The sequence below is a fragment of the Oenanthe melanoleuca genome, chromosome 2, assembly GCF_029582105.1.
Source record: "Oenanthe melanoleuca isolate GR-GAL-2019-014 chromosome 2, OMel1.0, whole genome shotgun sequence".
NCBI classification, from domain to species: domain Eukaryota; kingdom Metazoa; phylum Chordata; class Aves; order Passeriformes; family Muscicapidae; genus Oenanthe; species Oenanthe melanoleuca.
In genome coordinates this window covers 147,938,837-147,953,594 of record NC_079335.1, presented here as the reverse complement: position 1 = coordinate 147,953,594, position 14,758 = coordinate 147,938,837, and the positions used below count along the sequence as shown (strand labels likewise).

At 72.2% G+C, this 14,758-nt stretch overlaps 1 protein-coding gene across 1 annotated transcript in view; it reads left to right on the top strand.

Annotated features, from left to right (window-relative positions):
- The window catches only part of KCNH2 (potassium voltage-gated channel subfamily H member 2), a 31,020-nt gene that overhangs the window by 4,943 nt on the left and 11,319 nt on the right, over positions 1-14,758 (top strand). The window contains 4 exon segments of the mRNA XM_056483575.1: positions 782-946; positions 2,495-2,947; positions 3,727-3,863; positions 3,865-3,942. Of these exon segments, the coding sequence (XP_056339550.1) occupies positions 782-946; positions 2,495-2,947; positions 3,727-3,863; positions 3,865-3,942 (833 nt within the window).

The following is a 14,758-nucleotide window of genomic DNA, read 5'->3' as shown; positions in this document are numbered from 1 at the left end:
CGACAGGGACAGCGCCAGCTGGCAGCGCCGTGCCAGCCCGCCGGGCCCGGCGCCAGGGGGGGGACACCGCCACGGGGGGGCACCGCCACGGGGGGACACTGCCATGGGGGGGACACAGCCACGGGGGGGGCACCGCCACGGGGGGACACTGCCATGGGGGGACACCGCCAGGGAGGGGACACAGCCACGGGGGGGACACCGCCATGGGGGGACACATCCACGCGGGGACACCGCCACGGGGGGACACCGCCAGGGAGGGGACACCGCCACGGGGGGACACCGCCACGGGGGGGACACCGCCAGGGGGGGTCGGTGCTTCGGCGTCACCCGCGTGTCCCCCGGGGTCCCCGCGGGTGAGGGGTGCCGGGGGGCAGCAGGATGCCCCCCATCCCCCAGAGGTTGCCCTGATCACCCCCGGTCCCCCCGCCCCCAGCTGTGGCACCGGATTAACGCCGCAGCTGTTAACGAGTTGTGAGCGGCTTAACCCCCCCCGAGCCCCCCGAGCCCCCCCGGCCGCGCTGCCCACGCACACGCACGGCCGCGACTTCGGGGGGGGAAGGGGAGACCCCCCCCGCGTGCCTCAGTTTCCCCCGTGTGCAGCTGCAGTGGGGCTGGTGCAGTCGGGTTGGGGTCATCAGGAATGGGGGGCACGAGGGGGGGCTCCCCAGGGCAGGGTGCCCGGCAGCACAGGGCCGTGTCTCCCGGGATATTTGGGGTGCCCTCCCCCCATTGCGGGTGGGGGTCCCCCCCCCCCCACGTCCCTGACGCCCCCTCCCCGCAGGCAGCTCCTTCCCGTGCCTGGTGGACGTGGTGCCGGTGAAGAACGAGGATGGCACCGTCATCATGTTCATCCTCAACTTCGAGGCCGTGAGGGAGCCGGAGCCCGGGGAGACCCCGGCCCCCAGCACCAACCACTGGGTCACCCCCGCGCCCTGGGGCCCCGCAGGTAGGGGGGACAGGGACACGGGGCCACCCCGGGAATGGGGGACAGGGACACGGGGTCACCCTCAGGAATGGGGGACAGGGACACGGGGTCACACCCAGGAATGGGGGACAGGGACACGGGGCCACCCCGGGAATGGGGGACAGGGACACCGGGTCACCCCGGGAATGGGGGACAGGGACACGGGGCCACCCGCCGGGAATGGGGGACAGGGACACGGGGTCACCCCGGGTGTGGGGGTACAGGGACACGGGGTCACCCCCAGTGTGGGGACAGGGACACGGGGTCACCCCAGGAATGGGGGACAGGGACACCGGGTCACCCCCAGTGTGGGGACAGGGACACCGGGTCACCCCGGGAATGGGGGACAGGGACACGGGGTCACCCTCGGGTGTGGGGGGACAGGGACACGGGGTCACCCCGGGAATGGGGGACAGGGACACGGGGTCACCCTCGGGTGTGGGGGGACAGGGACACCGGGTCAATCGCACTTATGGGGGGACAGGGACACGGGGCCACCCCAGGAATGGGGGACAGGGACACGGGGCCACCCCGGGAATGGGGGACAGGGACACCAGGTCACCCCGGGAATGGGGGACAGGGACACGGGGTCTCCCCGGGTGTGAGGGGACAGGGTCACCCCCTGCCGGGCTCCTGCAGGGGGAATGGGGCAGTGCTGCTGCCAGCCCGTGTCCTGCTGCCGCCGTGCCCCAGGCGCTGCTGTGGGGCACAGGGGGAGGGTGGCAGCACCGTGGGGAGGCGGTGACAGACCCTGCCCCAGAGCCCACCCCCAAATCCCAGGGTGCAGCACCTGCATGGCGGGTTTGGAGCTGGATCCTGACCCGACCCCAATCCCAGCCCCGACCCCAATCCCAGCCCCGACCCCAATCCCAGCCCCGACCCCCAGCCCAGCCCCAACCCCAATCCCAGCCCCAACCCCAATCCCAGCCCAGCCCTGACCCCAGCCCAGCCCCGACCCTAGCCCAACCCGACCCCAATCCCAGCCCCGACCCCAATCCCAGCCCCGACCCCAATCCCAGCCCCGACCCCAGCCCAGCCCTGACCCCAATCCCAGCCCCGACCCCCAGCCCAGCCCCGACCCCCAGCCCAGCCCCGACCCCAATCCCAGCCCCGACCCCAATCCCAGCCCAGCCCCGACCCCAGCCCAGCCCCGACCCCAGCCCAACCCGACCCCAATCCCAGCCCCGACCCTAATCCCAGCCCCGACCCCAGCCCAGCCCAGCCCTGACCCCAGCCCAGCCCTGATCCCAGCCCAGCCCGACCCCAGCCCAGCCCGACCCCAATCCCAGCCCAGCCCCGACCCCAGCCCAGCCCTGACCCCAATCCCAGCCCCGACCCCAGCCCAGCCCAGCCCTGACCCCAGCCCAGCCCCGACCCCAGCCCAGCCCCAACCCCAACCCCAATCCCAGCCCCGACCCCAGCCCAGCCCCGACCCCAGCCCAGCCCCGACCCCAATCCCAGCCCAGCCCCGACCCCAGCCCAGCCCGACCCCAGCGCAGCCCAGGCCGACCCCGGTGCTGTCCCGCCCAGGACGCAGCCGCTCGCTGCGGCTGAAGCTGCTGGCGCTCACGGGCAGCCGCCAGTCGCTGCCCCCCGAGCCCCCGGAGCCGCCGGACGTGGTGGTCGTGGACCCGGGGCTGACGGAGCCACTGGCCGCGGAGCCGGCGCTGCCTGCCGGGGACTCGGGCCCCGAGGACGCCTCGTCCTCGCTGGATCCCGGCGCCGGGGACCGTCCCGAGGACGAGGCGGCGCTGATGGGGGACCCCGAGCCGCCGGTGCCGCCGCCGTCGCCGCGGGGCGAGCGCCTGGCGCTGGCCCTGGCCAACCACAGCCTGGCCAGGAGCCGCTCCCGGGAGAGCCTCCGCAGCCTGCGCCGCGCCTCGTCCGTCGATGACATCGAGGCCATGAAGGGGGACGGGGACAAGCGCTGCCACAGCCGCCACGCCAGCGCCGGCGCCGGCCTGCAGCGCGGCTCCAGCACCGGTACGGGGACGGGCAGGGGACAGCCACCGGGGCTGGGGACAGCTACCAGTGCTGGGGACAATCACCAGGACTGGGGACAGCCACCAGGGTTGGGGAACATCGGGACAGCCACCAGTGCTGGGGACATCGGGACAGCCACAGCCAGGGTCCCTGGTGACGCTGGTGCCACTGCCCCGCAGCAGCGCCCGGGGCGAGCAGGGCCTGATCCCCCCCATGGCCACCAGGACCCCCAGCCCGTCCCGCAGCCCCCTGAGCCGCACTGGGATCCCCCCGGGAATCCCCCGGGAGTCACCTCGTTGGCCCGGAGCTCGTTAAGCGTGTTAGGATAAGGGACAATTGTTGTAATGATGTGACAATGATGTCATGGCGATATCGGTGACTGGCAGCAGCTCTGCGGGTCCCTCGGGGCCGGTGGGCACGGCTCGGGGTCTGCCCCTGCCCTGGGGTCTGCAGCCCCTTCACCTGCTGTGGGACCCCAACCCTGGAGCTGCGGGACCCCCGGAACGGAGGGACCCCAACCCTGGGAGCTGTGGGACCCCGACCCTGGGAGATGTGAGACCCCAACCCTGGGAGCTGCGGGACCCCCGGGACCGAGGGACCCCTGCCCCAGGAGCCCTGGGCGGCCGTGGGAGCTGCCCTGGGGTGCAGGGTGGGTGTCGCAGGGTGGGTGTGCCGGTGCAGCCGTGCCGCGGGGCGGTGGCGGTGGCGGTGACAGTGGCAGTGACAGTGGCAGTGACAGTGGCAGTGGCGGTGACAGTGACGGTGCCGCGGTCCCGCAGGCGCGGTGGCCGCCGTGCGCAGCGCGCTGCTCAACTCCACGTCGGACTCGGACCTGGCGCGGTTCCGGGCCATCGGCCGCATCCCCCAGATCACCCTCAACTTCATGGACCTGCCCCCGGGGGGGCTCCTGGCCCCGCCCCCCCGCGCCCCGCCCCATCATCGCCCCCACCAAACTGCGCGACCGCACCCACAACGTCACCGAGAAGGTCACACAGGTGAGACCCGGCGGCGGGACATGGGGACAAGGGGACAGCTCATACCGGTGAGGCCTGGACATGGGGACATGGGGACATGGGGACACAGGTGTGACCTGGACATGGGGACATGGGGACAGGTGACACAGGTGAGACATGGGGACATGGGGACATGGGGACATGGGGACATGGGGACAGCTCATACCGGTGAGGCCTGGACATGGGGACATGGGGACAGGTGACACAGGTGTCACCTGGACATGGGAACAGATCACACAGGTGAGACATGGGAACATAGGAACAGGTGACACAGGTGAGACATGGGGACAGGTGACACAGGTGAGACCCTGGGGGCTGTGGAGGACCCGGGGGTTGGGGGTGCTGAGCTGGCTGGGTGATGCTGGAGGTGACAGGAGATGCCAGAGGTGGCCAGGTGGTGACAAAGGTTACTGGGAAATGTCACCGTGGCCAGATGCTGCTGGGGTGGCGTGTGGTGCAGACGTGGCTGGGTTGTACTGAGGCACCTGAACAATTGCAGTGATGATGTGGCCAGGCTGTGCCAGGATGGCCGGGCAGTGACAGTGGCCGGGCAGTGACAGTGTCGTGGCAGTGACAGTGTCTGGGCAGTGACAGTGTCCAAGCAATGACAGAGTGTTGGGGCAGTGACAGTGTCTGGGCAGTGACGGTGTCGTGGCAGTGACAGTGTTGGGGCAGTGACAGTGTCCAGGCAGTGACAGTGTCCAAGCAGTGACAGTGTCCAGGCAGTGACATTGTCGTGGCAGTGACAGTGTCTGGGCAGTGACAGTGTCTGGGCAGTGACAGTGTCGTGGCAGTGACAGTGTCTGGGCAGTGACAGTGTCGTGGCAGTGACAGTGTCGTGGCAGTGACAGTGTCCAAGCAGTGACAGTGTCCAGGCAGTGACATTGTCGTGGCAGTGACAGTGTCGTGGCAGTGACAGTGTCCGGGCAGTGACAGTGTCCAAGCAGTGACAGTGTCCGGGCAGTGACAGTGTCTGGGCAGTGACAGTGTCCGGGCAGTGACGGTGTCATGGCAGTGACAGTGTCGTGGCAGTGACAGTGTCGTGGCAGTGACAGTGTCTGGGCAGTGACAGTGTCCGGGCAGTGACAGTGTCTGGGCAGTGACAGTGTCCGGGCAGTGACAGTGTCGTGGCAGTGACAGTGTCCGGGCAGTGACAGTGTCCAGGCAGTGACAGTGTCTGGGCAGTGACAGTGTCGTGGCAGTGACAGTGTCTGGGCAGTGACAGTGTCATGGCAGTGACAGTGTCCAAGCAGTGACAGTGTCCGGGCAGTGACAGTGTCCAAGCAGTGACAGTGTCCGAGCAGTGACAGTGTCTGGGCAGTGACAGTGTCCAGGCAGTGACAGTGTCCGGGCAGTGACAGTGTCTGGGCAGTGACAGTGTCCGGGCAGTGACAGTGTTGGGGCAGTGACAGTGTCGTGGCAGTGACAGTGTCCAAGCAGTGACAGTGTCCAAGCAGTGACAGTGTCCGGGCAGTGACAGTGTCATGGCAGTGACAGTGTTGGGGCAGTGACAGTGTCGTGGCAGTGACAGTGTCGTGGCAGTGACAGTGTCCGGGCAGTGACAGTGTTGTGGCAGTGACAGTGTCGTGGCAGTGACAGTGTCGTGGCAGTGACAGTGTCCGGGCAGTGACAGTGTCCGGGCAGTGACAGTGTCCAAGCAGTGACAGTGTCCGGGCAATGACAGTGTCTGGGCAGTGACAGTGTCCGGGCAGTGACAGTGTCCAAGCAGTGACAGTGTCCGGGCAGTGACAGTGTCATGGCAGTGACAGTGTTGGGGCAGTGACAGTGTCGTGGCAGTGACAGTGTCCAGGCAGTGACAGTGTCCGGGCAGTGACAGTGTCTGGGCAGTGACAGTGTCGTGGCAGTGACAGTGTCCGGGCAGTGACAGTGTCGTGGCAGTGACAGTGTCCAGGCAGTGACAGTGTCCGGGCAGTGACAGTGTCCGGGCAGTGACAGTGTCGTGGCAGTGACAGTGTCCAAGCAGTGACAGTGTCCAGGCAGTGACAGTGTCCGGGCTGTGCTGCGGGGGATGTGCCGTGCTGCAGGTGCCGAGTGGTGCCAAAGTGTGCGGGTGATGCCAGGAGTGTCCCCGCGGTGCCAGAGTGACCCGGTGGCCATGGAGGCGGTGCCGAGGTGGCGCGGTGGGGCTGGGGGGGCGGCCGGGGGTGTGACCGTGGGGCTCTGCTGCGGTGACAGGGGACAGTCAGGTCTGGGACAGTCCCCGGGGGGCTCCCAGTGGGGTGCGAGGGGCAGCCACGACCTGGTGCTGTGGTACCCTCACCTGGTGCTGTGTACCCCCCCCGTTACCCCGTATCCCCCCCTCGTTACCCCGTACCCCCCCTGTGCCCCGTACCCCCACCCGTTACCCTGTACCCCCTCACCCATTACCCCGTACCCCCCGTGCCGCACCCCCCGTTACCCCGTGCCCCCCGTTACCCCGCACCCCCCGTTACCCCGTGCCCCCCGTTACCCCGCACCCCCCGTTACCCCGCACCCCCCGTTACCCCGTGCCCCCCGTGCCGTCCCCCCCGTTACCCCGCACCCCCCGTTACCCCGCACCCCCCGTTACCTCGCACCCCCCGTTACCCCGCGCCCCCCGTTATCCCGCACCCCCCGTTACCCCGTGCCCCCCGTGCCGCACCCCCCGTTACCCCGCGCCCCCCGTTATCCCGCACCCCCCGTTACCCCGTGCCCCCCGTGCCGCACCCCCCGTTACCCCGTACCCCCCGTTACCCCGTACCCCCCCGTTACCCCGCACCCCCCGTTACCCCGTCCCCCCCGTTATCCCGCACCCCCCGTTATCCCGCACCCCCCGGTGCCGTACCCCCCGTTATCCCGCACCCCCCGTTACCCCGCACCCCCCGTTACCCCGTTACCCCGCGCCCCCCGTTACCCCGCGCCCCCCGTTACCCCGCACCCCCCGTTATCCCGCACCCCCCGTTACCCCGTTACCCCGCGCCCCCCGTTACCCCGCACCCCCCGTTATCCCGTACCCCTCGTTACCCCGTACCCCCCGTTACCCCGCGCCCCCCGTTACCCCGCGCCCCCCGTGCCGGTGCCGGTGCCGGGCGCTGGCACCGCCGCTGATCCGCGGCCCGTTGTGTAACCGCCATCTGCCGCGGGAGCGGCGGCGCCGTTAATTGCACCCTGAGTTCCCCCGTACCGATCCGGGGGGGGCATCCCCGGGGGCTCTGCGGGATGGGGACCCGCCGCTGTCCCCCCCGCCCGGGCTGTCCCCGGGGTCCCCGGCAGCATCTGCGCGGCCCCCCGGTCCCCCCGGTCCCCCCCGGAACCCCCGGCCCCCCCCGGGACCCCCGGCCCCGCACCTGCCCGCACACGTGAGGGGGGCCCGGGGGAGCCCCGCTCCCACCTGGAGCTCCTGGCGCGGCTGCTGCAGGGCCCTCGGTGCGGTGGGGGGACCCTCGGGGGGCGGGACCCCCTCACCCCGCATCCCCCCCCACCCCCGCTCCTCACGGAATCTCTTGATTGCCTCGGCCGTGATTAATGAAGATGATTAATTGTGCCGCCGGGGTGACGCTGCGCTCTGCCCCGCCCCCGCCGTGTCCGCGGGGCCAGGAGGGGACACGGGGGACACGGCTGCGGTCACCGGGGCGGGGTGACCCTGTGTCCGGCTCTGTCCGGGGACACGGACACGGACACGGACACGGACACTCGGGGCGCGGGGTGTCCCCGGCTCGGGCCCGGCGCGGCCCTCGGGGCGGTGGCACTGGGGACAGGGTGTCCCTGGTGTCCCTGCAGTGATTCACCCGCCAAGCCCCGCCAAGGTCACCTGGGTGACAGTGACAGGGGCCTGGCGTGGCGTCCCCACGGCCCGCGGGACCCCCCGGGACCCCCGGTGTGTTCTGGAGGGGGTCCCTGCGTGGGGCAGGGTGGGGCTGGGGGCCCCAGGCCCGCTCGGTGTTGGGGTGGTGACACGGCCGGGTGTCACTGGGGCAGCGCTGGCTGTTGGGGACACCAGGGACCCTCCCGGGCGCAGCCGTGGGGCAGAGCCAGGGCTGGGCAGTGGCCAGGGACACGGGGACACGGGGACACGGGGACACCGTGAATCAGCCGGGGCTGCCAGGCCAGCTCACCGCCACCGTCACTGTCCCTGGCCCCGTCACTGTCCCCGTCCCCGCCATCCGTGTCCTTGTCCCCATCTCTCATCCCCGTCACCGCCCCCGTCCCCATCCCGCTCCGGCAGCGCCGTGCCAGTCACACTTTGGGGGTCCCTGGTGAGGCGTGGGGGGCTGCGGGTGCCAGCTGGCGCTGGGGGAGGGGAGAAGACCCCAGTTCCGTGCCCCCCGTGCCCCCCCGTGCCCCCCCGTGCCCCCCCGTGCCCCCCCGCCCCGGTGCCCCCGCGGGGCCGTTCCGGGCGCTCCCGGTCCCTCCTCCGGGGAGTGGCGACGGCTGGGCCCGGGGGGGGGCTCGGGGGGTCCCGCCCCGCTCCATCTGCCGCGCGCGGGGCCGGGGGGACGCGGGGACCCCCGAGCGCGGCCATGGCCCCCGCGCGGCGCGACAGCGGCGACCGTGGCGAGCGCGGCGAGCGCGGCGAGCGCCCCGACGGGGAGCGGCGGGAGCGGGTGCGCCGCGCCGTGCGGGTGTCCAGCCTGGTGGCACAGGAGGTACGGGGGGCCCCGGGGGGAACGGGGGAGCCCGGGAGGAACGGGGGGGCCCGGGGGGAACGGGGGGGCCCGGGAGGAACGGGGGTCCTCAGCGAGAGCGAAAAGGCGCCCCGCGATTTGTTCCGCCGCTCGCGGGCGCGGGGTCCCGGGGCCGTCACCGTGCCGGGGGGGGGGGGACGGAGCGGGGGGGCACCGGGGGGATCTGGGGGCTCTGGGGGGCTCTGAGGATCCCCCCGTGGAGAAAACGGGGTCCCGCTGCCGTCCCACATCGCGGGGACACCGGGCCGGGGGTGTCCCCGTGCCGGGGTGGGGGGGATGGGGGCGGAGTGTTTGGGTGGGTTCGGTGGTCTCGGGATTTTCGGGGGGTCTCCCCCCCCAAGGCGGGAACAGGGACACGCAGTTTGTCCTGCTGTGCGTGGGTGGGGGGTCCCGGGGGGGCGCACGCTGGGCAGGGGGATGGCACCGGGGGTCGCAGCAGGCGGCTCTGGGGGGCCCGAGGAGCCCCCGAGTGTCCCCCGCGTGGGGAGGGGGCTCGTGTGGCTCATCCCGCTGTGAGTGGGTGCGGGGTACCGGGGGTACCCCGCGTTTGGAGTGGGGGGGCGCTGGTGGTTGTGATGGGCAACTCTGGGGGTCCAGGGGGATCTGGGGCCCCCTAATGTCCCCCGGGGGTGGGGGGGACCCCTCGTGGGCCCCACTGCCCAGCCCGTGCCGCGGCCGGGCCCGGTGCTCCGCATTGTGTCCCAGTGCTCCCCAGTGTGTCCCAGTGCTCCCCAGTGTGTCCCAGTGTGTCCCAGTGTGTCCCAGTAGTCCCCAGTGTGTCCCAGTGCTCCCCAGTGTGTCCCAGTAGTCCCCAGTGTGTCCCAGTGTGTCCCAGTGCTCCCCAGTGTGTCCCAGTGTGTCCCAGTGCTCCCCAGCTGTGTCCAGCTGTGCCCTGGTGGCTCCTGCTGTGGCGAGGGGCGATGGCTCGTGGTGGCCTGGCCTCTGCTTCGGCCCAGGCGGTCCCCAGTGTGTCCCAGTGTGTCCCAGTGCTCCCCATTGTGTCCCAGTAGTCCCCATTGTGTCCCAGCTGATCCCCAGTGTGTCCCAGTGTGTCCCAGTGCTCCCCAGTGTGTCCCAGTGCTCCCCATTGTGTCCCAGTGTGTCCCAGTGCTCCCCAGTGTGTCCCAGTAGTCCCCATTGTGTCCCAACTGATCCCCAGTGTGTCCCAGTAGTCCCCAGTGTGTCCCAGTGTGTCCCAGTAGTCCCCAGTGTGTCCCAGTGCTCCCCGTAGCCGTCCCCTCGCCGCTGCCCCCCGAATTTGGGTCGGGGCTGGGGCTGGCGCGCCGCCCCCCCGGGACAGGAACATCCCCCCTGGGACAGAGACGTCCTCCCTGGCACAGGGACATCCCCTCTGGCACAGGGACGTGCCCCCTGGGACAGGGACGTCCCCCCCGGGACAGGGACATCCCCTCTGGCACAGGGACGTCCCCTCTGGCACAGGGACATCCCCCCCGGGAGAGGGACATCCCCCCTGGCACAGAGACGTCCCCCCTGGCACAGGGACGTCCCCCCGTCCCGGGGCTCGTCCCCGCCCGCCGGGTGCCACCGCAGCGGTGCCACTGTCGCTGCCGCCCGGGGCGGCCCCGAGTCCCCCGTGCCCATGTCGGGGGGTCCCGAGGGGGCTGCGGCGCCGCAGCTCAGCGCCGTGAGTACCCCGGGGCCACCGGGGGGGACACGGGGGGGGTTCCCGGGGTGTCCCCGGGCTGGTGGCCAGCGCTGCCCTGGTGGTGGCCACGTCGGGTGACACCGGCGAGGTGACAGGGTGTGGTGGGGTCAGTCTGGCCGGGGTGTCCCCGGGGGTCCCAGCGCCTCGGGGTCTGTGACAAGGGGGGTGTCAGGGTTGAGGTTTGTGGGTTCTGGGGGTCTTGCACCGTTCTGGGGCATTGGGGGTGCGAGGGCCCGTGAGGTGTGGGGTCCCAGGCAGGTGTGGGGGTCCCAGGCAGGTGTGGGGTCCCAGGCAGGTGTGGGGTCCCAGGAAGGTTTGGGGGTCCCAGGAAGGTGCGGGGGTCCCAGGCAGGTGTGGGGTCCCAGTCGGGTGTGGGGTCCCAGATAGGTGTGGGGTCCCAGGCAGGTGCGGGGGTCCCAGGCAGGTTTGGGGGTCCCAGACAGGTGCGGGGGTCCCAGTCGGGTGTGGGGTCCCAGATAGGTGTGGGGTCCCAGTCGGGTGTGGGGTCCCAGGAAGGTGCGGGGGTCCCAGGAAGGTTTGGGGGTCCCAGGAAGGTTTGGGGTACCTGCCGGGGCAGGTGTGGGGTGCCTGTGGGTGCTGGGAACCGGCTGGGGCAGGATTTGGGGTTCTGTGATGTGGGGTACCTGCTGGGGCAGGTGTCGGTGTGGGCAGCGGTCTGTGGCTATTGGGGGGGGGTCTGTGGCTGTTTGGGGTCCGTGGTTTTTGGGGGTCTGTGATTCCCAGGTACCTGCCGGAGCAGGGGTGGGGGTCCCTGCCTGGTTCTGGGGGTCCCTGCCCGGTTTTAGAGGGGAACAGGGACCAGGCAGTGGTGGAGGAGGAGGGTGCTGCGGGGTGCAGGGGTCGCTCAGGGTGCGGGGGGCCCTCGGGGGGCCCTCGGGGGGCCCTCGGGGGTCTCTCGGGGGCTCAGGGGGGCTCTGGGGGCGCCGGCCGGTATTTGGGGTGCGCCGTGGGCGCAGGTTCTGGGTCGCGGCAGGTGCGGCGCCGGGTGTCCCGGGGGGGCGGGGGGTGTCGGTGTCACCGCAGGTGTCGGGGACGCGTCACCGGGGCGGGACGTGTCGCCGCGTGTTGCCGAACGTGTCACCGGCACCGCCGCCATCTGTGTCACCGTGACTGACGGGTGCCGGGGCGGGGGGCGGCGCCGGGCCCGGGGGGCTTCGGGATGTCACCGTGAGTCGTGACATACGACAGGAGCGGGGTTCCCACCGCTGCGGGGTGTCCCCAGCCCCTCTAAATGGCACCCCCGAGCCCCGCTGGAATGGGGGGGCTGGGGGCTGTCCCCACGGCGGGGGACACGCGGGGCTGGGGGCTGTCCCCCCGTGGGCTGGGGGCTGTCCCCATGGCTGGGGGTCACACTGGGCTGGGGGACAAGCGGGGCTGGGGGACACGCTGGGCTGGGGGCTGTCCCCATGGCTGTCCCCCGGCTGTCCCCATGGCTGTCCCCATGGCTGTCCCCATGGCTGTCACCCGGCTGTCCCCCCGTGGGCTGGGGGCTGTCCCCATGGCTGTCCCCATGGCTGTCACCCGGCTGTCCCCCCGTGGGCTGGGGGCTGTCCCCATGGCTGTCCCCATGGCTGTCCCCCCGGCTGTCCCCCCGGCTGTACCCCCGGCTGTCCCCATGGCTGTCCCCATGGCTGTTCCCCCGGCTGTCCCCCCGGCTGTCCCCCCGGCTGGGGGCTCTCCGTGTCCCCGCTGTGTGGGGGTGTCACAGGGACGGGCCAGCCCCCCGCCCCCCGCCCCGCGCCCCGCGCCCCCCGCCCCCCGTCCCTCGCTGGGGGTGCAGCCCGGTGTGGGGCGGGGGGTGCGTTCGGGGGGATCGCCCGCCCCCCACAGCTGCGTTAGGGGGGCTGTGTTTGGGGGGGCTGCGGCTACCTGGGGGTCCCGCTCCCTCTGCCCTGCCCCCCATCCCTTCCCAGCTGCCCCAGTCGGGGTCAGGCGCTGGGGGCAGTTCGGGGGGCAGGTGTGGGTGCCCCCCCAGCCCATGGGTGCCCGGGGTGGGGGGGTCGGGACCCCCTGCGCCCCCGGCCCTGCTGCCGGCCTGGCCCCCGCCCCCCGCCCCCCGGGCCGGGTTTGTCCCACTTTGCGGTGGCAGCTGCGATAAATTTAGCGGCGGGAGCGGCTGGTGGCTGGAGCCGCCCCCCGCCCCCTCCCCTCCCCCCGCCCCTCCCCCCGCGCGCAGCCGCAGCCAGAGCGGCCTCGCTGGGGTCGGGGTCCCCCAGGACCCCCCTAGGGACCCCCCAGCTTCCCGCTGGCCCCGGGGGGGGCTGTGCCACCGTGCTGTCACCCCCCCGTGTCCCCAGAGCCCCCGTGTGACCCCGCCCCGCCCCGGGGGACACGCGGGGGACACGCGGGGGGTGTTGGGGTGCAGCCCCCGGGACAGGGGGGAGCGGGACCCCCGGCGCGCGGCCCGCGGGTGGGCTCGTCACGCGGAGCGCGGGGACACGGGTGGCACCGGGAATCCCCCGCGAGGGGGTGGCGGCTGTGACGCAGGAGCTGCTGTGTCCCCGTGCTGTCACCGCGTGTCCCGGCACTGTCACCGCGTGTCCCAGTGCCACCACCGTGTGTGCCAGTACCGCGTGCTTGTGTCCCTGTGTGTCGCTCTGTGTCCCAGCGCCATCGCTGTGTGTCCCAGTAGCGTGTACCCGTGTCACTGTGTCACCGCGTGTCCCAGCGCCACCACCCTGTGTCCCAGCACCATCACTGTGTCCCGGTACTGTCACCGCGTGTCCCAGCGCCACCACCCTGTGTCCCAGCGCCATCACCCTGTGTCCCAGTGCTGTGTGCTTCTGTCATTGTTTGTCACCGCGTGTCCCGGCACTGTCACCGCGTGTCCCAGTACCGTGTGCGCGTGTCCCTCTGTGTCCCAGTGTCACCCCCCTGTGTCCCAGCGCCATCACTCTGTGTCCCAGCAGTGTCACCGCGTGTCCCAGTGCCATCACTGTGTCCCAGCAGTGCCACCGCGTGTCCCCAGCCCCCATATCCCATCACCACGTGGCTGTTGCTGCCGCCCCACGCGGCCTCCGAGCTTGTGGCCCTGGGGACAGAGGTGACAGGTCTGTGTCCTGCGGCACTGGGGCCGTGTTTTGGCTGCGCTGGCAGGGAGGGGACATCATCCGAGCCCGGACGGTGGGGGGACATCCCCGCTGTGTCCCCGCTGTGTCCCCGCTCTGTCCCCGCTCTGTCCCCGCTGTGTCCCCTCTGTGTCGCTGCTGTGTCCCCGCTGTGTCCCCGCTCTGTCCCCGCTCTGTCCCCTCTGTGTCCCCACCGTGTCCCCTCTGTGTCCCTGCTCTGTCCCCGCTCTGTCCCCGCTGTGTCCCCTCTGTGTCCCCACCGTGTCCCCTCTGTGTCCCCGCCGTGTCCCCGCTCTGTCCCCGCTGTGTCCCCTCTGTGTCGCTGCTGTGTCCCCTCTGTGTCCCCACCGTGTCCCCTCTGTGTCCCCTCTGTGTCCCCGCTGTGTCCCCGCTCTGTCCCCGCCGTGTCCCCTCTGTGTCCCCGCTGTGTCCCCGCTGTGTCCCCGCTGTGTCCCCTCTGTGTCCCCACCGTGTCCCCGCTCTGTCCCCGCCGTGTCCCCGCTGTGTGTCCCCTCCCTGCTCATTGCCCTGTTCAGCTGCTCCCCCCCCCCAACACCTGCACCAGGTGTTCCCCCCTCGGGCTGCCGGGGGGTTCCGGGGGGCTGTGCCACGTCCCACTCGTGCCGCGTCCCCCGTGGGCACGGCAGCCGGGCCGGTGTCCCCGCAGTGTCGCGGCGTGCGGGGGGTGCTGGGGGGGCCGGGGGGGCAGCGGCGGCAGCGGAGCAGCCTGGGAAAAATTTCCGCCCCAATAATTCCAGTGGCTCCGGCCGGGCGGGGCTGCGCGCGCCCGCGGGGGTCCCCACGCCCGGGGGTCCCCACGCCCGGGGGTCCCCACGCCCGGGGGTCCCCACGCTCCGGGGGTCCCCACGCTCCGGGGGTCCCCGCGCTCGGGGGTCCCCACGCTCCGGGGGTCCCCGCGCCCGGGGGTCCCCGCGCCCACCATGGCGGCGGGGCCGGGCGGGGGTCGCTGACCCCGCTGCCCCTCCCGAGATGCTGCCCGCGCTCCTGCAGCTGCTGCAGGAGTTCCCGGGCGCGCCCCCCGCGCCCCCCCAGCCCGGGCCGCCCCCCGGGCCCTGCCCCATGCCCGGGGTCCCGCTCTGCAGCGCCTGCCTGGGGCTCCGCCGCCACCGACAGCAGGACCAGGTACCGGGGCGGCCCCCCCGCACCCCGGGACCGGCGGGGGGTGGGGGCGCCGCAGGGGGGGCGCTGAGCCCACCCGTGACGCGGCCGTGGCTGTGGGGGCCTCAGGCGGCGTGTTTGGCGTGGGTTTGGGGGGGCTGGGGGTTACATAAAGCGGCGTTTCTGCGTGACGGGGTCACCCCGGCCCCCCCGGTGCTGCCCTCGCGGTTGGGGGGCCCATGGGGCGGGGGGGGGACAGC